Source organism: Anopheles maculipalpis, chromosome 3RL (genome assembly GCF_943734695.1).
Source record: "Anopheles maculipalpis chromosome 3RL, idAnoMacuDA_375_x, whole genome shotgun sequence".
Classification (NCBI taxonomy): domain Eukaryota; kingdom Metazoa; phylum Arthropoda; class Insecta; order Diptera; family Culicidae; genus Anopheles; species Anopheles maculipalpis.
The window spans coordinates 13113615-13136943 of NC_064872.1; the positions used below are offsets into that span (position 1 = coordinate 13113615).

General features: G+C 45.3%; 3 protein-coding genes across 3 annotated transcripts in view; 1 reads left to right on the forward strand and 2 right to left on the reverse strand.

Annotated features, from left to right (window-relative positions):
- LOC126564970 (D-3-phosphoglycerate dehydrogenase) overlaps positions 1 to 23329 on the reverse strand; it is a 483268-nt gene that overhangs the window by 147566 nt on the left and 312373 nt on the right. The window lies entirely within an intron of this gene.
- LOC126565253 (aquaporin AQPAn.G) overlaps positions 6645 to 23329 on the reverse strand; it is a 149015-nt gene continuing 132330 nt past the window's right edge. Inside the window, exon 7 of the mRNA XM_050222414.1 lies at positions 6645 to 6654. The gene's annotated coding sequence lies outside the window, so the exon portion shown is untranslated. The remainder of the gene's footprint in view (positions 6655 to 23329) is intronic.
- On the forward strand, positions 6702 to 23321 carry LOC126564251 (rho GTPase-activating protein conundrum). The gene is made up of 9 exons (XM_050221243.1): positions 6702 to 6914; positions 20182 to 20249; positions 21127 to 21577; positions 21646 to 21733; positions 21808 to 22390; positions 22455 to 22632; positions 22707 to 22890; positions 22964 to 23123; positions 23188 to 23321. Exons 1-9 carry the CDS (start codon positions 6728 to 6730, stop codon positions 23311 to 23313), a joined length of 2025 nt encoding a protein of 674 aa, XP_050077200.1. The 5' UTR covers positions 6702 to 6727; the 3' UTR covers positions 23314 to 23321.

Here is a 23329-nt window from a genome sequence, read left to right on the forward strand (position 1 = left end):
AAAATTGTTTCTACTTGTTATGGACGACAAAGGATGTTTGATTCATGATTGTCTTTTATCGCGCCGCTTTTCTGAGTGACAAAAGGAGCATATAACTTTTTTATTGAATTACAAGATCTCAGTTATTGCTCACGTTTCAGTACTTAAATGGTTTTACTGTTCATGTCTATTTTTGATACTTAAAATTTACTCACAGAATAACGTTATACAAATAATAATACTTCATGATCTTGAACATTAAAAAAAATCTCTACAGACTCCATGAAATCGACTAAAAAGTATTAAGTTTAAGTTTAAGCGTTTTGACTCCAAACGCTTGACACTCCACGGCTGACAGTTTGTAAGTTGTTGAGCATACATAAATACAGCAGCAAAGTTTATAGCCTTTTACCAACTCTACTGACCCAGAAGTGAGTTCTCACCCAGGAACACTGTTTTCCAATTACCGCTACATCATCGAAAACTTTGTCAAAAGCTACCAAAAAGCTCCCCTTTTTCGACACTCTGGGTCATAAAATTAATACCGTTTTCTTCGATCGACCCAACCATCTATCTATGCTCACTTTAACGAAACAAAACGGACGGTGTTCCGTTCGACAGATCTGCTCACCGGTCAGATTCAAAGTGGCACAAAATTAGGTCTTAATTTACTATAACTGTTAATCCTCTATCGCCAGTGTCAGACCCTTCAAACCTGTCGCTGGTAGCGTTTGAAAGGCATCGATTGATTCCTTTTTATTCTGTCGCATATGTTAGCTGCTTTCGCGTGTGGCTTAAGCAAAGCCACACCGCACACTCTGCTTGGATGTTCATATTTTAAGGCATCGTTTTAGAATTCATTCGCGAGATTCTGCGATCTCGATGAATATTCATAATAGGACTGTGTCACACAGCGAGCATGTGTATTGATTTGAATAAAATCTAGTTTTCTGCTGGCCGTCCGGTTCGGATAATGGTGGTGTTTCTTGGTTGTGTGGTTGCAGTTGTTTTGTCCTAACCAGCTGTCCGATTACCTCACAACAACGTTGTATATCTTACTTTATTGACCATTTAGTTATGGTGCTTTTTGTCTGAAGTTTTCTTGTTTGCTGTGCCAGAAAATCTGAATTTAGAAGATTAGTTAATGCTTCTTACTCTTTACTTAAGAACTTGGCTAACGATACCCTAAACAAACAGCACGATAAGCAACAACATATCTGACATTCCAGCGAAAGTTGCGTTACACCCTTGGGAGCAGAGGACATGGCACACATCTTCGCTGACGTCAGTGTGGAGTTTCACTTTCTTTCTCATGCGAAAATGTGCGCGCCCCGAAATGAACCAAGCGACAAAATCGGCATGGGACAACGACCACAACCCTTTTGCGGCGATGGATTTCCTAACCTCCTGCTGCTGCTGTTGCTGCTCATCATTCAGAGCCATGGTTTCCACCAGAGCGTCCTCGAGAAATTCGTCGAATCAGCCTTTCCGACGAACTTGCCCTCGGGCACACCGAGGTTGTAATTCAAAAATTGTTACCACACTTCTTTCCGAGCCTGGGCAAGGTCTCCGCACGCTGGCAGGCAGCTCGCCGCGTTTTGCAAAGTGCTACTCCATCCCGATAGCCGGCCGACCGTGCCCGGGACTGCCGCTGATCGTGACTTCAGAAGAGAAGTTGAACCCGCCCCAAAGAGGAAACCTGTTCGCGTGGCAAGTGTGGTCCCAGGTCGCAGGAAGGGGCTCAGTAATGAAGTATTCACCGTCACTGGGAGATATCGGGGAGCCTCGAGCCGTAAGCCGTCTTGAGGCGTAGGCTTTGCGGTCGCTGCGAGGTCGCCCAAGCCCCAATCGTATCGCTGTTGTCACACTCGGGCGGTGTGTTCTTTCTCGCTCGGCCGCACTGCCACGTCCTGGAGGTCAACCTGTTCGATCCAAAACGAGAATTTAATCACCGATCGCTGCAGCAGGGCTGGTCCTCCCTCGGGCCTGAACGCCCGTTGGGAATCTAAGAGAAATTAATGGCGCTGGCTGAGCATGTGCTGGCTGCTGTGTGGAAAGCGTCCTACCATCTGCGTTTTGGTTGGTACTGCGCATCAGCGCCAGTTGTTGCTGTACCCAGAGGTCATGTCTGGGTTCACTTTTGCTTTCTATAATGCGAAGATGTTCAAACACGGATCATAACGGATGGTGTATTACCGTAGTTGGTTAGCCCATGCAAACCTGTGTAATCCTGTACACGGTTCGAAGTATGCTCATATCAGTGGCGTTGCTGCCTGTAGCACCCTCGCCTAGTGGGAACTTCGCTGGTAATCACTTTCACTACCGACAGCCTTTTCTTCAACACGTTTCGTTGCGGTAGAATATAACAATAAATTTTGCCGGCAGGAAGAGGACTTGCTTGCCAAGTTAAGGGGCCCCGAGGTTATCGACTCGTGTTCAACGTCGACGTGCAAGTGTCCCCGAGGGCTTCGAACCACAGTGCCTGCATCGATACATTAACTCCGTCATTTCTTAGGGGGAGGAATAGTAGTTTGAGAAAAAGTGGGAAACGTAGCGGCTTCTAACGGTGGCCACAGTTTCCGGTGCGGTTGCTTCGAAGTAATGTCAAATGCTGACATACCGCCAACACACTGGCATAGGCTGTCCGCAACCGGACTCGGACACTATTAACGTCCGACAGTTCAGCGGACTTGATCATTTAAAGCGAGCTGCACTACTGGTTGACCAGCACACCGGTATCCCCGGGGAGGTAGGCAGCCGGTTTCCACAAACATAATCCGATCCGAAGTTCCTAGCGTTCACGTTGCACCGTTCATTTTGGGTTCTGTGGTTTCGGTTGCCCTGTCCGTGCAACGGGTCGCGTCGGTCGACACGTTTCGGCACACTGAGTGTTGTCATAAGCGTCGCCGCTAGCGGAGCGAATGTAATAATAGTTTAATAGATAGATGCATGCGGGAAGCGTGCATATCTTTTCGCTTGGTACTGCAAACCTTCGGTAGCAACTAGCAGGCACACCGATATGGATAATGTTGCGCTATTCATCTGGGTAATGAAATGTTTCCCACTGTCGAGTAAGTGAGCATTTCACCATAACTTTAGCGGTTTAAAGGGTTTCGGTTTTGCAATTTATTCGGCAAATAAAATGTCTTGTTTTGAGCATATTTTATGAGGAGTTCATAAAGTGGTTGGCCATGGAGAATGGACTCATACCACTGTTGTAATAATGAATGTAACAGGAAATTAAATCGGTCAAAATTGATCGCTTTGTAAACTTCAATTGCTAAGCAAATGATCTACATTCGCTTGATCATTTGTTGATTAATTGAACCTTGGTCCACAACAAATAGCCTAACACCACTGAAGCGAATCATCATGAAGTAGCCATATCCGTTACAATTATTGGTCTTCCATTATCCGTTTGGAAGGCTTTTAAAAGGCACGAGGTACAAAGTAACTCTGGTACATTACACCTCTTTCAGTGCAAATCAGTGTATTTAATGGTATGAAATGGTTTGTTATTTTTTACCTTTATCTGCCATCCTCATCCACTGCCATTCACTGTCATTCAATCAAAAGCAATGATCTGCAACTTGCGTACGATTCAGGTGGCAAATGGTTCCGAACATTTCTTACGATCATCTGTTGCTGACGATATTTAATCCGATAGTGTCCGGCATCGTGCTAGATTGTCGTCAGTTGGACGTAAATATCGCTGCTTCATTTCTTCCCGTAATCACTGCAATCTGCATGCAGCACCTGCAGCAGCTACATGTCCTTCAAAGATGGGGCTGTCTACGTTGCCTTTCCGGACGGAGGGGAAAAAAACGCGTAAAAATCTTAAGAACGGTGCCAGTAATTGTGGCACAGAGTGACTCTGTCAAAGTGCGGGAAGTGCACGGTAATCAAACATCGATCGCGACAGTGATCGAGTGATCGCGCACATTCGATCTCGGTGGTAAAGTGCTCACACCACGCCAAACTAGTACACCCAGGAGGGACTACTTCTCCCCCGGTCGTTTCCTGGTGAGGGCCAACTGATGGACATTTAAAGGGTTACAAAACGATTGTTACCCGTGTAACCTTCACCGTTGACCGCTTCAAGTTCATTGCGTTGGCTGTGTGCCGCAGTATGTTTTGCTTGCCTGATATTGGAGGGCGTTTAATTGAATTTGTTCACGCAAAACCACCGAAAGGTTTCGAGTTTCAAGAGACAAATGGAACTGGTAGGTGTGAGTGCGGTTCGTGCGTTTCTTTTCACCTGAATAATGCTGTAGAAACTGTGGCCATTTACCAAGCCACAAAAATTAAACACTTGTCATGTGTAAGAGAACTTCTACCTTTTGATGCCTCGCAGGCGTCGTTGTGTGTAATGGCGGCGTAATTTCTGGTTCCTTTGTTGGACAAGTGTCGGGATTGCGTTTCATTTCGTTATTCCAGCTCTTTCATCGGTATGCTTTAATTCCTCGTCGTCCCCGAAGGAAAGGATGAACGGTCTGTTGCGGAGTGTGTTTGCTTCGGTTCAGAAAACATTGCTTGCAAATCGCATCCTCGAGCGACGAGGGTGTTCCACAGGAAACTGCGTACATGATGCTTTTGTGCTGAATCATGACACGCCAGGTTTGTGGAGGGTGTGCGATTTAGGATATTTATCCAACTGACAAGTCTGCGTTCCTAACGATATGTTTTTCTTGCGAAGAACGTTTCTTATGATGGTTGATGGAACACATTGAATCGTACCGTGATGGTTGAGGATGTTTTCTCTTCGAAAGTGCTTCGAGGTGTACAATGCGTAAGTGTAATTGATTAAGCAAATTGATATGATTCGTATTTTTCATTCAAATTCCAATATTAAAAGTTCGTTCATAATTTTCACCAAAGTCCAATGGAAATAGTAGAAGAGCTGAATGGGCAAATTTAATTTAAAAAAATACCTTTTTCTTCCAATTTATCGGCTTGGAGGATGTACTTTATCCCACAGCTGGAACGTTGGTTCCATTTTGCCCCGTTACACATTCGCCCGTTCTATATTCGTCGTTAAATTAGACAAATCAACGACACCACATGACGCAAGTTTCATTCCATCGCGGCCAAATTGATGGCAGCTTTACGAGAAAATTATATAATTGCAAAACGGACAGCATAGCCGGAGTCGCTGGGAGCGGTTTTATCCTCCCGAATAAGTTCAACCACTCCCATCCAGTCCTAAAGTTAATTTCCTTTTCCCTTTTTTTCCTCTTTCGTGCTTGAGGTACTTGCGGGTGAGCGATTGCGCGGTTCCGTTTTCGTTTAATCACACAGTCACGAACGATTCTACAGTGTCTTCCATCTGATGGATAATTATCATTTGTTCCGAACACACACCCTTTTACGGAAAGAAATTCCCGAAAAGCTTCTAGATTTGCCGTCAGTACATCGTGCGGGATGAGGCTGCTGTTCTAGCAAGCATTAATAGTCAACGTGTGAACTGATGATTGATGATGGAGTTTGGATGCTCTAGCTTTCGAAGGATTTGTCTTAATTTTTGTTTCCGTAAATGCTGTTCGATCTAAGTCAAGTGTGCTGCAGGCCATCCGAGTCTAAGATAAAGCGTTTGCTTTGTTCGATTATTTTACCACAAATATTTATTCATTGTGATTCAACTACAAAATTAAATAAGAATGTTTAAAAATAATTCTTTCTTATCTGGAATTATCACGAAGCATTATTATCTAATTTATCTTAAAAATTGCTTAAATCTCTCCACAATCGATTAATAAATTTAAATCAATAAAATTATTTTCTTCTCTTTCTCATTTGCAGCTAACAAAACCAACAAATTGCCTTCACTCCTCGTTTGATCGATGTAAAAAGACTTCCATAATCGTTGCCTCCAGCCGGACACATCTCACGTGGCTGGTGGTCAGCCTGAGAGCAAACAGATCGAGACCATCGGTAAAGCTATAGCCTCGCTCGGCAATTAGGCTGCGATATAACCATTTCCGACAAATCACCACCAGCCGCGAGCGCGTCAAACAGTCTCACAAAACGACACACAAACTGTGCACGCGCGTATGTTGAGAGCAAACCAGTAGCAAACGATTTTCCAACCCCCGGGTCGAATGAAGCATTTCCCCCTTTCTGTGAGACGACGCACACCGATGCCGGAACAGGAAGTGAAATTGAAATTAATAGTGAAAAAGAGATGAAAAAGCGACTGCTAACAAACAAACTACAGACGTCATACGTTCAATGGCGTTCAATGTGGGGCCCGGGTGTATGCTTATCCGTCAAGACTCGGTCCGATTAGTGTGTTATGAAATAGTTAAAGGGGGAAAAAGCGCCTCCAAGGCTTAAGAAAGGACAGTCAGTGGGGCTTTCCGTCCCTCTACCAAATCTTGCTGTTTCCTATTTACCCATAATCTCGGCAGTTGCATGGTAGTGTTAATTGTTTCTTTTAATTATATTTGTGTTTCTGTTTCCAGTGTAGCAATAAATAGTAGGAGAAAGATCAATACATAACGCGGAAGTATCGATATCGTGCAAAAGGCCGATAGTGAGTTGTGTGCAGTTACAGTGCATTTGTGTAAAAGAAGCGGAGAAAGAATCACAGCCCTCAAGTGCAACGTCCGCCAACCGCTTCAATGTTGTAGATCGCAGAAAGATCTGCAACCTTGCACCAGTGGGGCGGAAGAAGGGAGTGTTTTATAGTGCTCGTTTGCGGTGAAAGAGAGTGAAGTGTGACGAGCAAGCGAAACGAAGTCCGCTGATAATGCTATCGCGCATCGGTGGCGGCCATCAGGTGCAGCCGTCGTCGGCTCCACCATCACCACCGGCCATAACGATGGCGGCGGGCAGCCATCATCACAACCGAGTGCCACAGGAGGTGGACGATCTGGATGAGTATCTGTCCGAATACAAGCTGCAGGCACCGATTGAACCCATCGCCCATTATGCCGGTAAGTGGAAAGATGTAGCGACCTTCGCGTGAAGATACATTCGTTGTGCGATAGGTGGTTGTAGTTTGTATGCGAAACAAATGTTTGGTTGTCTTTATCGAGGTCCAACAATCTCAAGAACGGGCTGTTTCCGTTCCAAGTACAGCTGGCACAAATTACCAACAGCAGCAACAGAAGGCTTATCGCAATTTTGCATGTCTAAATCGATGGCAGTATTTTTATTTGCTTAATTTCTATTCCAACAAATCAAGGCGAATGCACAGACCACACTGTGATTCTTCAAAAGTGGAGCATCTGTTGCGATAATGGTATCTCGATGTGTTTACCACATTCGATAACCTTTATCAGACATTCCATCCCGCTATTTGGTGTTTATCTAATGATACAACTGTAGATGCGTGTTTTGATTGACATCTTTTTACGAACGGGGGCCCAGTTGTCAACAAGTTGTACCGTGGGTGGACAACTGGGCATTGTTTTTATTTACCCCGTTTCGATGCTGCCCCGAAGGAATCAACCGCATGTCTAGGACTTAGATAATCAGCCAGCAACTAATATTGGCATGTATCAAAGCACGAGGCAAGCATGGCAATTCAATTAATTGCATGCGATAGAAGAATTGGCGCAGTGCTCAATTGAAGTGTGACCTTAGCGGTATGCGGTGTGCGTTCATCGCATGTTACAACGCATCTTATTGGCCAGGATCTTATCAATGTTAAAAATACGGCGATAAGATTACAGAAGAATAATTGCAAATAAAAAAAATCCTATTGGATCACGTGGGATTTGATAAGATGGAGCAGTATCAAAGGGTTTCTGACCGTATTTGCGTCTTTTGATTATTAAGAAAACGGAGGAGAGAGGGAGCACTTTGGAGTAGAAAATAAGTGGTTCACTTTCATTAGCAGACTACTTGAAGATGATGCTCCGTCCAGCAACAATAAGGCGAATAATTGACTAAGAATCGACTGAAATGGAGCAGTACTAAACACGTGACAGTTTAAGTACTTTGGACAGCAAAAATGAACTTCGCAAGTGTGTTACTCAGCTCGATGACAATTCTGTTGATAAATTGAAAAACGGACGTAAGGATCATGCTTGGAAAAAAATTGGCTTTACAATTGAGTTGTTGCTAATAATTCTTTTGATTGTATAGATAATAAAAGGTTTTTTCTATCCTAATGAATCCGTTAAATTGCTCACTAGAACGTTACAAAATTCTTGCGGAAAATTACAACCAGTTGTAGCATTTCAAACGAATTCTAAAATTATGTTTTACAATACTACAAACAAACAATCATGAAAACAAAAATAAAATAAAACCAATAAAATAGAGTTTTTGCAAGGGTTTTGCACCCTTCATATTACTAAAACACAAACGTAAACCTCCCAAGACAATGCGGCTCTTTGCTGCAACTTTTCCACAAGGCAAGCGTGTTTACGCATTTAAATGCCTACTGTCCAATTAATATGCTTAATATGCTTTTACGCGATGCTTTCACAATCGATGCACCGTTAGTAAAATAATTCCTCCCCCCTTCCCCCCTCATTCACTCACCTGGTGTAACGGGAATAGTGTAGCTTCTCCGGGGCAAACTCTAAATGATAATCGACGCCCGAAAGCGATCGTTCTGAAATGGTGGCTACTGGGGTTTCTTTTTTATTTCTCTTCTGCTAGCAAAGACGAATGAAAAAATAACAACAAAACCTACCCACTCCCCTGTGGAACGACCCACCCGCTTTCTTCCCAGTGCAATGCATTTACCTGCAAATCACGCGACCGTTTGTATGATTTCACCGTGCGCACGTGAAATGTGCTGGAGCAGCTGCAGCGCAAAGACACAAACTGCAGCGTCGTTAGAAAAATTGCGCATCACAGCGGCACGGTCCCTTTCCCTGTGATTGCGAACTGGAACCTGTGGATGGTAAACTGCACCCGCAAGCACGTGGAGTGGTGCGTGTGTGCATTGCTGTCGGTTGTCTATTTTGCGTCAAGTTCGCATGCAGCTTGCGGCTTTTTTCCGTCGCTGGCGGTGCCGTTTGGAGTGGATGCACCACTTCAAACTATCTTTAATCCATCTCCCTGGCCAGATGACTGTGTTTTGAACCTTCTTTCTCTGTTCGCTAAGGCAATTTAGGGGAAAAATATTGTAAAATGCCCCAGCTATTGACGGTCATAATAAATACCTACTCCAATATACTCAGTGACACTGATACTTTTAGGTGAAAATATAATAAACAACTAAAAACGGAAAGCGATTCTCATCTGTAAGGTTCACTTGCTGTAATCGCAAAATCATGAAAGCGCACAAGGCCTCCATTAACTTCAATTTTAACTGTTTACTTACGAGTGGGTGACTCGTACTCGTGGGCGAACGGGTGGTTATGTTCGGTGATGATCGGTTCGTTCAAACATTACCCCACTGGACAAGCAGATTGTCATTACCCGGCCAGTTGGGCCTATCATTTTCCAGCCAATTCATTTGCTAATGATCGTAGCCCAATGGGTTGTTGAAATCGATACCGGGCGACAATTAGTGGGCCTGATGTCTGGAGTAGTGCATGCTCGTTCCTCATAAATATTGAGCAATAGGTTTTTCAGTTTCAAGCCGGCTCTAGAAAGCGTGGGGAAACCGAAAATTGCGAAAAGCGTTGTGTCGTGCACTGTGATGTGATGAAACTTGCATGCATTTATACGATTTTGCAATAACCCTAATAGAAATCGATTTAGATCTGTAAAACTGCAACATTTAAAGATAGTTTCTATTCTGTTTTCGTTGGTGTTTACTGCATCTAAAAATCCTTCAGCACACAACATAAATATCATGTTGAAAACATAACCCAATTAAGACATCAGACCTCAACCCAACAAGCCAAAAAATTCTCACCACAATCCCCGTTATAGCCTGTTTTTTATATCGATTAGTGTTGCACCCTTTTTTGACTGCTCATCAATCTAATATTTCTTAATCAGATTAGATTTCACGAGAAAAACAACAACACAGAAGAAAAAAAGAAAGCCACCGCCAGTCCGAAAGTTCACCAACATTCGCTGGCAACCTTCAAGGCTAAGAGACACACCGTCACCTTCCAGGCGGCATAAATTGACTTAAATCCGCATGATCAATTTATAGCCCGCAGCCGTTCGGTCTCGCGCAGAAGCATTTCGCACCATTCCACTCACCATAACGTGCGATTTATTAAGATACCGCTTGCGATGGCATGAGCGCACACCGTCACCACTTTAATGGAGGATCATCTTCAACAGCGAACGTCCACCGCTGGCTGGCTCTCACGGGCGTTTATCGGTCGGCAAAAGGGATGATGATCAGCACTCGATTCGACGGGGTCTGATGATTAAACGAGGCCATCCGGCCACCGGGCATGCCCCGCTCGTTGTTGACCGCTTGAGGCTAAATAACCTGCTAACCTACCCACACACACACACACAACACCGGTGCATGCGATAGGGATGATCGGTTTCGGTTTTGAAGGCGTTTTGAGGTTAAACTTTTAATGCATCCTTCGTTTGTTACATCATCGGCACGCCGGTCGAAATCGATGATGCAGGCAAATATGTGTCGCCGTCCGCGTGCCCGCTGTATATATGGGGAGTCCGAGCGTCTTGTGCGATCGACGACCGTATCGGCAGCTTCGGCAAATATTAAGACCCCTTTAAACCAGCAGACTAAGAAGGCACTGACGCAACGCAGTCGATGAGGGGGTTCCGTTTTTTTTTCGATCGATGGCATTGGCTGCTGGTGGTTGTGTGCTATCAGCCAGCGTTGGGTTAGGGAAACGACAAAGGGAAACGGGGAGATGAAAACACAAATCTTCTCGAATCATGTAGCGTGGAATATCCTCGACCAATCAGCAAAAAAAACTGTGTAGGAAACACACGGAATAATCACATACAAAGAAATCCCAGCCGGGCCACACCTTTTGCTTGTTGCTATGATATGTTGTTGGGTTCCGTCTGGAAAGGCATTGCGCAAACAGACATCCCCATCTCATATGTGGGATGGCCATGCTTGAGAAGCCTGCCCAGGAAACGTCAGAAGGGAGGGGATAAACAAACTCTTTCCCCTCCAGTAAATGACTCCATCAACTTCCATCAAAAGGGCGTCATTACACCTTACCGATCGGCGAACGATTCGCTAAATTATCGCACAACTTGTTGAACGATTGTGTGTCTTGTATGGAGAGGGAGAAAACACTTAGAAGAAGAGGACAAAAACCCATAGGTTACTGCTAATCGTTCACTAATTTGACCCCGAAGAACGTTCCTTCACTACCCCAAAATGGAAACCCTTTGACTGCTTAATGATGCGTCGCCTCGTTGACCCCACACATTGCATACTCTAGGTGGGAGGAAACGGATCAAGACCGAGCGACGATCGAAGATGTGACCCTGGTTCCACACGGGTCCGTCCGGTTAACGCTAAACGATCGCGTCATCGAGCATTGCACCGGTCCCTCGGAACCGTTCTGCATCGAAGACTGCGAATTGTGTTCGCGCTGTTACAAAATCGCCCACCTTTCCCAACAATAGCGATCGATTGTTCTGTCAAACGGGAAACAAGCGATTCGAGCGATCTCATCATAAACCCGGCCGGCGCTGGATGTAAACGAGTCGTTAATTAAACGCAGCTACATATGTACGCTCATTCATACAAGTGCTGTGATGTGATCGCTGGACGATGACGGGGTGAGTTTCGATAGCGATCGGAACGGATGAAAAGGAACGATCTCCTGCAAGACGATCGGCGCATACATGCACGAATTACAATTTGGCATTGTTTTTATCGATATAAACGTGAGGTTCGTCGCTTGCAGTCTTTCGTTTGCACGTTGCCTTCGTTTCTTTTTCTGTCCTCCCCCCCATCTCTTTCTCACGCGAAAGTTCACAATAGTTCGTGTTGGCCCGGTGGCGTTGGTTCGACCCTAGCTGGCGCGTCTTGCTTATTAATCGTTGCGTAAGAGTTGCCAGCGCCGTAACGCAACGAACCGTCTTGAGATTGACCACACCGGCCAGCACCGACGTGCGAGTGATTTGCGCACTTGCGTTGGACAATTTCTGCAGATGTGCCCGTACTCCAGAACGGCGGTAATGCGAGGCAATGAAAGGGGGGAAATCTTGCCCCGGCAGGCAATTTGGCAGAAGGAAGGCATCTGCAAGCTTTATGATGGCATTAAAGGTATTTCTCGTTGATTCCCGTCGCAACTGATTGACAAGACGCCGTGGTGTGGCCCGTTTTCGTAGGTGTGTCTGATTATTTTTTTTTTTTCCTTTTGCTCTCGGGGAGTATTCTTGTGTCGTGCAATATTTCGTGAAACGGGGGAAGTACGGGATGCTGGCAAACGGGCCTCGGTTCAATACCTACGGACGGATGTTATTACGCGCGAGCGCAACCATCGGACACGCCGCCGTTCGTGAATTATGGATTGCGTAAGGATCGCTGAGTTTTTTTTGTGGTTTTCGCGAATAATAATAATCGTTCGCCCCGATGGACAGACGATGGCTGATGATCAGGGTGTACAGAGTTCTGGTGGAATGCGATCAATTTAATGTTCGCACGGTTTCTGCGTCCAGCTGTGTAATCAAACTGCACTCACAATGGAATGGAAGTTTGAAACATTTTCAACAACTTTTTCAGTTACTCGTTTTGCAGCTAGTCTACCGATCGAATGGCACACGATCGCCTGCGTGTTGAAAGCAGCGGTACAACTTGTGCCAAATGTCAACGTTTGAACGCACGAGCTTGACCTCTTGAACGAGCGAGCGGATGGTTCAGCTTACAAATAAATTCTAATTCTTATGCTGTGTGCGATCATTCGGCTGTCGGTATGTTCGGCGACTGACCACTGAACGTGACCATGTTTCATAACCGTGTACGGATTACGCTTCACGTACGAAAGGCTAGACCGGAGACTAGACGCGCGCGCGCGCTCGCTATGTACGTGCGTAAACTTGGCGTCACGGGCTTTTGGGCACCGGCACTGTTGCAGCATTAATCCAATGCAAAGGTTGTTTTGGAAGAGATAGTGTGGAAGGTGTTAGAAAAGAAAACACAGTGAATAGATATGTGTGTTTCCGATTGTATTCAAATCACAGCAGTAAATTGCTTAATTTTTGCTTATTATTAAATAACTCTATCTGAACATTTGCTATTTCACTGTTCGCTTGGGGTTTGCGGATTCCTCCAGACAGTTAAAAATTACTTCACTCCATTGGTCACTTATCATTGCCCGTACTGGCTCGGCGTCGTAGGAGAAAATTGATCAAAAAAGAAAGCATTCCCATGCCGAAGGTACCGTGCCAACCGTTCGTCACCACATTAGGCCATTAGAGCTCCATCAGAGCTGTCCTGGGGCCGAAGAGGTGAAAAAGGGCTTTTGTTTCGATGAAGACACAGCCAAGCAATGGGCGTGTTTCTTCCCTTAATGTACTCCGCTCGAATACAGCAACCATTCCACTGGAGGAAGTATTCATATGATCTGTTGTGCAGATTGCAGTGCAGTGCTAAATTGCACTCGCAACAACGATCGGGCAATTCGATCCGCGTGGAATGCGAAAACACAGCAAGTAGCACAACGCGCTAGTCACGCACCGTACAACAAGTTCCAGTGCCGGCGTCCTGTTCAGCTATTCTTCACCGCGTGGTATGTTTAGGAGGTCTCAATGTTATGTTCTCTAACGATCGCACACCAACCAGCCGAGCCTAATGACGAACCCTCTAGCTGACGAACGTTTTTGCGCGCATTTTGTCACAGCACAATGCATGCTCACTGTGGCACACAGCAAACTGTCACGCCGTTTGCCGCATCCGTCTCGAAGAGAAGGTTTGCTGCATTCTGGTGCCATTTGGCATGCGTGCGACATTGTATGCATAAGTCGTTGATAGTCTGCTGTACGGTCTCGGCCAAACAAAAGCAAAGAAATGAGTTATATTTTTCGTACAAACATATGTTAGTCGTTCGCCCGCCTCGTCTTCCTCATTGCCGCCCACCGGCGTATACCCATATGAAAAATATGGGTATACGTGCCGAAGCATAAATATGCCAATCTTCGCTCACACTCGTTCGCTAATGAGTCGGCTGGTGGCTCCGGGGTGCTGCGCTGTAAAGTGGCCCAAGAGGCCGGCGTCCATTATCGGAAATTGGTAATTGGTACGATGGGCGATGGTGTGAGGACGGGGAATTGCTTTGCATTCTCATAACTCAACATTGTTGCATCGTTGATTGATTCCTCGGATGAAGTTCGTGACGTGACGAGTGACTTCCTTTTGCTCTTGCCAAGTAGGTGTTATTTAATTGAACAAAAAAAGGCACGGATGAAGAATAAATATTCGTTTTTTTTTGGGAATGTTAATTGTTATACACAAAATGAAGAAAAAAAATCAATTAAACCCTTGGAAGAATTAATATCATGCGAAGAAAACAATCATTACCAGCACTTATGACACCAGCTATTACCCCTTAAATGGAGGGTTTAAAAAAGCAACTAGAGTCACATTCGGTGACCTGACCTAAAGACGCACACCCATTTTGGTCGTTAAACGCCCAAACCGACAACGTAACTACCACGTACCATAACACTACAACTGTCCTATAGCTTTGTTTTGTTGGCGCTCGTAATTATCGAACGACCAAATTGGCACCACAATGAAGTAGTTGCTGTCAGCATCTTTGCCTGCCGCGACCCCGTACGTACTAAGGCGAACTGCAATGCCAATAATTGTGTACAAATAGGCCTGTTGCACTTTCGGGCCTGTAGATCCTTGCAGCGTGTGGTCATTATCAGATTTACGGCCGTGTGCATTTAGCGCTCCCGAAAGGGTTTCGTTGCGATTTCCCTCTCAATTGTAGTGCTCCTTTCGGTGACCCATATCATTAGCGCGTTCGTGTATGATTTCTGATGCCGTTCTCGTCCGATGCCACCTTACCGGCACAGCTCATGACGATTCAGTTCGAGGTGAACGGGTTCACATGAAAAGTCGAGAAGAAACGCGTGTATAACGTCTCTTGACGCTGCCGGAGGAGATAGCTTTTTGTACATATTTATTTTATCAGCTAATTGTTGACTTGCTGATGAACGCGCCCAAGCTCTGGTATGTACATGCCTTGGTTAACAATTACGAATTGATTACGAATTGCACTTGATGGAGGTTTTCATTTCATCTGTACGATCGGTGCAATGTGAAATGTCACCATAAGGGTCGGTGAAGTGGTGATGCGATGTGACCTTGCAAATACCCATCGGTATCGGTAAGCGAACAATTAAGGTCGAGGTGATTGTGGTTATTTAAACTTACTTCGAATAGCTGCACTCGTTCCCTATAGAGTGTTTTATTACAGTGATAATGAGTGTGTTTTTCCCAATAGCTTTAAGGATTTATCTTGCGTTAAGGAATTATTTTGTTTAAGTAGTTAAATTATTAAAAAAAACTATCTAATCTGCATCTGAAAAATAATCTGAAGTGTAAAACGATAATCCCATTCGTAAGCTACTTTGAGAGTGCCTCGGTGGTGTAGGCGACAACGGTCGCAAGGTCGTTAAGCTTAGAAAAATTATGCAGGCATCGAAAGAGAACACGTTCAAATCTAGACGACAACAGAACCAAGACATCTTTGACACGAAGTATCATGTCTCGGCGCTCCATCTTGTAGGGAAAAGTTTTCGTAATCTTTCGGGCATTCTCTCTCTGATATTAAAAGCCGCCAAAGCGTCATGTCACCAGCCGGATTCTTAGCTTAAAACTTTAACTTCACCTTTGGGGTTGGTGAAATGATGCAGACATCGACGCCTTGCAGGTTTTGTGAATAGAATTATTATTTGTTGCTTCGAGCAATGTCTTAGGACAGGATCCTCGTAGTTCATGGAGATATTCATTAAAGTTCTTGGGTCCTTGGGAAGCTTGGGTCGTTACCTTCCGATAGATAATTTTGACCCGTATGTTGACCCGTTTTGTTATTTTTGCTGCACTCTGTAGTATTGTGTAGTAAATATAGTACCTCCCTAAAATTGTTCCCTTCTCTGTTACTTCGATTTCTGTCTCATAGTTTAAAAATTGTCCCACTCTATACAAACTGCATTAATTGAGTGCGAATAATGGGCGATTCGATCACCCATTTCAGGCCTACACAAAATACGTTCAATCGTTCAGTTTCTCCGAATCCGAAACCCCCACCTCCTCAATGCCATACCTTTCGATCCACAAACCTACCTCACCTAATTACATCGCATAGCAGGGCCTTGAATTTTGTGCGTACCTCAAACCGCGACCATAGAAAAGCAAATAAAATAAACCCACCAATCCCCCAACGCGTAATTTTTGACTCGCACAAATTCGCGCACACACGGTCTCAGGCCCGTTGCGTTGAAAGGTTTTTGCTTCCCCGTAGAGAAGCCAACAGTGCCAACGGTGAGGGTGGTGGATCGATTTCACAAAATCAAGATCGATGCAATTGTTATTGAAACCACGTACGAGAAAGTAACCTCCCCACAATGCTGCCCGTAAAAGGTCTAACGAAAATCCGTTGCTTCGAGCACCGAACCTTACCGAATGCAAATCATCATCATCGTTGCACACCCATATAGTGTTGCTCGTATATGTTTTCGATCAGGGGGTTGTTTTTTTCATGTCCGGCTTTGCGGATCATTGAAGAAGGTGAGCGAGCGCGCGCGCGCACCCATCCGTACGCCATGTAGGACGGGAAGTGAGCTTCAATTTCGGAACAGTGCAGTTACTCGTTCCCGTTTGAATTCTCACTTTTTGGAAGAGGGCATTCGATGAGCTAACCCTACGGCTGCTCGTGTAGGGTTCTCCAAATTCATGGTTAGCAAAAATTAAGCACTTTGCCGGACCGGTCAGGTAATGTTCAATAGTACCGATGAAATTACCTCACTCGGAAGTCATTTCAGTCAGTTTCATCACCTACGGAAGGCCATGATGTTACTGGCAGTGCTGTACTCGACAACAGAAACATCCATTTCGGGTTCGCTCCCACGAGTTCCGGCATTGTGGCACATGTGTGCGATGAGATTTTTGTGGGTAAAGGGAACAGGTTGCCATTATAATTTGGTAGAGAAATCTAGTGCTAGAAAGCTGTTCTATGGCGAAAATAATAATTTAATGTAATTGTTGGCAGTTTTGGCACGCTGCCTTGGTTTATTTTTGAGCTTGATAGGGTAGTCTTTTGTAAACATTTCACCGATAATTGTACGATCTTATAAAATTTAACTCCGGAAACGATCGCAACAAAATAAATTTTAATTCTTTGACAAAATTTAACACTACAATAACTTTATAAAAATGCTTCGTGTTACTTTCACACAAAAAATATGATTTAAAACACCGATAACCGTGTTGATTACAGTTCGTGATGGACAGGAAAACATAAATCCGGGTGAAAATAAGCAAACGTGGCTTTGCGTAACAGTCCACCCGGTTTCATTATTACCATCCCAATTATGTACGAATTTTCTAATGAAACGCAAATTTTATGTCATTATGTGCTTTCTGTCACTATCTTTTGTTGGACGATAAAAACGACCCATCTTCCGGCCACGAAATCTGCCGGAAGCGGTTGAAACAAAAAAAAAAGCGTCACTCAAAGCACTTTCCCATAAGTCTTGCAACGCTGCAACGCTGTTTTATGAACCAATGTTTGAACGCATGACACGCGAGCATTTGCTGATACAAGCGGCCCATTATCAAACCTTTCCCAGGCAGTAGTTACCTTATTACTATCAAATGAAATTGAATCTTTAAAAAGCAAAGCCCTGCGCCGTTTGTTTGCTTGCTCGGTGAAAAGGTTATAATGCCAAGTCAAAACAAAGCAAATTCAAACCCCACGAAGCTTTAATTTACGAGAAGCGCCACCAACATGGGAAAGAATGAACCCATCACCCGCGGGGAGAGAAATGCTTCGAATTAATCACCAGCCGTGGAAGGGCAGCATGGATGCGAAATGAGATGAAGATAAAGACAATAATTATTGTAATCGCTAAAGCTCACCGCCGGAACGCATTAAAATTGGTGCGCAAAATTTTAAACTTAATAAAACAATCGCCACTTTTCGGCGCCGTACGAGGACGAGGAGGAAAATCTGGGCGTAGCGAGAGTATTTTTCCCATTTGGGGAGTTTTTTTTTTTGTTTTGTGTGGTGGTGATAGAGCGTGGAAAAAGTCATCACGAGCACACGAGATCATGTTCCTCCGACGGCCATTACGGTCGCTTGTTAATTAATTATTAATTTATGCTCGCACTCTATACCTTTCCATTTTATGGGTTAGTGGTGCGAACAGGTTGCGCGTGTGGGGCGTTTTTTTGCTGTTGCTTTTTGGCTTGCATTGATCACAAGCATCGTGGTCGTGATCTTGATTGGATCACATTTCAAATTATGATTGGAGTGTTGCGAAAAGAAACGACGAAATTGATTTTATGGTTTCTGATCTAAATTTTTCAAATAAACATGTTACTTTTGTGTCTTCTTTTGATAAATATGTATCTAATCCATTAAATTATCTTATAGAGAGCGGCCCGGTCGTGGAGCGACAACATCGCCGGTCTTACACGATGTTCAAATCCATCAAGACCGTTCCCACGTAGTGAGGATTTGATTGTCCAATTACGTAGTTATCAACAAGTCTAGTAAGCTGACCTTAGAAGGTCGTTAAGTCAAGAAGACAGACAAGAGAGCACCGTATATTATATTATGTAATTTGATTCGTTTCGAATAATAGAGACAATATTTGTGTACTGTACTATTCACGCCTCTATAACCGCGTGAATAAAACTTAAAAAACTCATACACCACAACGGTGTCGCAATGCAATATTAAATCATCACCTTCACGGTTGTTTTTTGCTTCCCCTCATCAACACATATGGGGACCGTTTTTGCATGAGCGTTGTATCATTCCCGGTGCGGTAACGGCATGCAGTTTATCATATTTGAACAATTTTTACTGCACCCAGCAACGTAGTACAAGTAGGGCAGCGAAACGAAACGGCCATTGCATAAAGTTAGGGGTTTTTTTGTCCTGTCACCGGCGAGTCCAGTCTGTTCCAGTCGTCTATCGGAGTTGTACGAGTGTCTTCCAAAGAAACAGCCATTCAAACGTAAACCACGGTCCGGGAACAACCGCACTATAGCGTGTTAATTGTGCTGTGCTTAGTTTAAAAACCATAAACCCTTTTTTAACCTCCGCCTGGTTGATGTAAATAAACCTTGCTGGTTACATTTTCTTACATAACATAAAACAAACCCTTGTAGAGACCCCCCCCCCCCTCCCCTCCCCATTTGACCATTTCGTTGCTTTTTGATGTTTTACTCATTTCACGCGAGAAAGCTCTCCCAAACATTTGATGCCCTTTTTTTTTTTGGGCAAAGCTTTGCCGAGAGGAAAACACTCTCGCCTCAGTAACCTAGAACTCGGTTTGGGGCCACGATCGCGACATTCACGCACATGCCCCTGCCCACAGGTGACCATCAGTGTGGGCGATGATGAGATTGTGGAGGTTATTACGGACGGTTTAACCTTTCTGATTCCGATGCCCAAAAAAAAGGCGACTCCCTCGTTGGAGGTACGTATTGGACCGACTGAACGTCAGCGGGTCACCTTGAAGAAAGCCAATGCACCGCGGAATACACACTTCTTCGCCCACCATCGCTTTGCCAGACATTGTTTACCCCTCTTTTTGGTCAATTCGTGCCTGCTCCTGCGTCACGGGCCGCTTATGTAGACCGATATGTAAACAGCAACGCCGGGCCACACTGAACGGAGGGATTGATCATCCACCCTGTTGACTAATGATTGACTTCCGCGTGAGTCGCGGCTCTGTGACTGCCTATGGTCGGCCTAATTGCTTGCTGCCGGTACTCGCTATTTGCTCAGCGACATGAATGTAGAGAAAAGCATATGAAGAAAACGTACCACAGCAATATGGAACCCTTTTCAAAACTCTTCTCGCTCGCGAAAGACGATGTGAGGACCAAAGGTATGAAAATTAACACCCAACACATTAGTCCGTGATGATCGTAAGCGGTCCCAGGAAGCGTCGCGCCAGAGCAGCAGCGAGAAAATGAACTCCAAGTTCTTGGTGCCGGCGCACGGTTTGCTTTCAGGTGCAAGCGCAAGGTCACAAAGGGCATGGCCACCACAAGCGTGCGGTGTAATTAAAAGATGAAGCAAAACGGTTTTACCGACAGTAGAGTAAACATTCTCACCACCCCATTCTTCTCTTTCTTTCCTCTTCCAGATGGAGAACTCGAAGCAGAATGGCTCAATTCGGCAGGATTTCCACAGCTAACCAAAGCATTCGAAGAGGTAAGTAGTCAGAGGGTCTTCTATTATTAGCTTTTTGTAATGGAATTCTACAATAATTATGACAGATATTTAAACGTTGGCAACATTTTTTTCCTCTTTATTAATTAATCCTCTCGCTGGACCGCGGTGTTTAGTGCTAATGCTCAAACTGATCGGGCGATCGAAGTCCAATGTTTGTAAAGATCTTCATCAAAACTCGTTCTCATGGGAAGCGACACAACCGTTCCGCGAGCGTGGACGTCGTATCAATCAACGGCCGCATTCGCGGGGACACAGCCGGTCGTTCTGTTTTTGCGGCTTGCTGTCCGTATAATATTTAATTACTCCCGTTGATGCTTGCTCCAAAAGCGCCTTCCAGCGCTTCCGAAAATGCAATCTGTAGTCCGCCAACCACTAAACCCTGGCGCACAAGATTACGAGATTGATTGATTACATTATTGATACACGCAACAGGAGTTTGGGTGTACGTCAAAAGGGACAGGATCCGTGGGGGGTTGGTGCTTTTGTGGACAAATTTTTAATTTCCTGTCGGATGAACAAAACAAACATGACGAGAAGTATGCTGCTATGACGTGCGTGAAATGTTTCCGAGCGTGAATCGTAGTAGTTACTGATCGGAGATTTTGACTGTAGTAGTGTGAATCTGTTCGAGTAATCATTGATTTTATTTGCTGTGATTTATGTATTCTGCTTGACTTCTCTGTTTCTTGTTGAAATATATTCAAGAACAAAAAAATCTGAATGCAACTGTTGGCAAACCTTACTAAAAATGGTCATATTTTTGACAAGAGATCCTTTGAAATTATAAGCAACTATTATCTTTCTTGTCCACGTCTCTTAACGCTTTCTGCATCCGTCTCCTTACCCCATGCGACAGGGTCGCGAGCTGTCAGCGACAGAACTAGCTCCGGTCATCTCTGGTCTATCGAGTATGCACGCGGAAGCGGTAAAGCAGCGCGTGAAAGCGCTCAACCGCACGGTACGCGGTCGTACGCGCAACCGATCGACGAAGAAGCCGGACATACGGGACGTATTTCGGGATCAAGATTCTTCCAGTACGGGCACCCGGTCACGCAGCGCCACACCCGACTCGCTGGACTCGCTGCCCGGGGACGATGCCTGGAACACGCCGACGAGCAACGGACACCACCACCATCATCACCCTCACATACCGAGCTTTGTGTCCGTGTTCGATGGTAATGGCGTGGTTCGGCCGACACCTATCCGTGGCAAACAGCATCTGCGACGCACGCCAAGTGCACCGTTGCGTGGATCGGCAGAACTATTTCGCGGATCACACATCCGCTGTGACATCCCAATTCATAACGGTAGGTTCACAGAGATGCTAGAACACGGGCATAGCTATAATACGTGTGCAAATCATTCTGACTTTCAGAGGGCATTGAGCTGCTCAACTTCCAAAGACTGGGAACGATTCACATACCAAGGATTCGATCCGGTTCGGATCCATCCTGTACGATCGGGTAAGCGCTACTAAGCCTTCAACTTTAGGCAAATCCAAATCTAATACCCAAACTGGTTGGTTTTTTTTTCGCAGACCCCACGCCGGACAACACATTTCGGGCACGCGAAGCCACACGAACCTGTACAACGGTACGGCCGTGGTCCGGCGGGACAACGATGACTCCGGCAACTCGTCCTCGGAGCAGAGCCCGCCGAGTTCGCCGCCACGCAACAGTCTGCTCAGCTCGGTGGAGAACTCGCCGCTTCGCTCGCCGTACGAACCGGTCAGCTTCGAGAGCATGATCAAGCAGACGACCCCGTCCGCGGCGGACCAGTGGCAACAGCGGCCGGAAACGGCTCGTGAACCCTGCCTCGACATCGACCAGATATCGGAGGGTGAACAGAAGCGGCTCCAACCGCTGCTGTGGCTCGAGTTAGCTTCCCTCTTCGACAAGAATCACGTTTCGCTGGACAAGCGAAAACCGTTCAAGCGAAAGCGTAAGGAGGAAGGCAACGTGTTTGGTGTGTCGCTGAATGCGCTCGTTCGCCGTGACCAGCAGGTCACCGGTGAGGATACGACCTTGGTACCACTGGTGCTGCAGGCCATACTGGCCGAGCTGGCAGTGCGCGGTGCTAGAGAGGAAGGGATTTTGCGAGTACCAGGCCACAAGCAGAAGGTAGGTTAGAGCGTGAGGGTTAAGGTGCACAGTATAATTTATTTTCCACATCCTTTCCATCCAGACCGAAGCCCTGTACAACGAGATCGAACACAATTTCTACAGCAAGCCGGAAAAGATCGATCCACTGATCAAGAAAGCGGGTGTGCATGATCTCAGCGCGCTCTTGAAGCGTTGGCTACGGGAGCTGCCGCAGCCACTGTTAGCTAACGATCTGGTGCATCTATTCTATCAAACGAACGGTAAGGATACGGGCGTACATTTTAGTAGGGATGAAACTTTACAACTTAACATTGACGAACCTTTTTCCCCTCAGTTCTACCTCCACACGATCAGTATAAAGCGCTGGCCGTACTTTGCCAGCTACTGCCGCACGAAAATCGCAACACACTTCGTGAGCTGCTAAACTTTTTCCGTCGGGTAGTGGAGCAGCAAGATCACAATAAAATGTCCCAACAAAACGTCGCAACGATCATTGCGCCCTCGTTCTTTCCACCAAGGTAAATTCTAATCAAGGACCAAGGTTTAATTTCTTTATGTAAAATCTTTCAACTTTCCATGCTTTCTTGCCAGATTTGTGCATCCACCAGATAAGAACGATATCGGCGCGCAGGTACGTATGGCTGCCCAGTGTTGCCATCTTACCAACGTGCTCATAACGATGACCGACAGCTTATGGTTGGTACCGCAGCGATTGATCGAGCAGGGCAAGATGATAAATAAAAATGGACAGGTAAGCGTGTGAGCGTTGTCGATTGCGCATTCAAAGCTAACAGATCCCATTTCTTTCCAACTAGCCAAAGCGTCAGCTAACGCGCAAAGCCAAAAACGGAAGCGGAAGCCTCATATCGGTAAACCGAAGTGCCACCAATGGCGGTGACTTTGTGTTCGACACCAACCACATCCATCGGCTGGTGATCTGATCGTCGGAGAAATTGT

Coding starts and splice junctions, on each gene's coding strand:
- LOC126564251 (XM_050221243.1), top strand. CDS start 6,728: ATGCTATCGCGCATCGGTGGCGGCCATCAGGTGCAGCCGTCGTCGGCT. Junction 22,633..22,706: donor TCTATTCTATCAAACGAACG/GTAAGGATACGG, acceptor TTTTCCCCTCAG/TTCTACCTCCACACGATCAG. Junction 22,891..22,963: donor CCCTCGTTCTTTCCACCAAG/GTAAATTCTAAT, acceptor CTTTCTTGCCAG/ATTTGTGCATCCACCAGATA.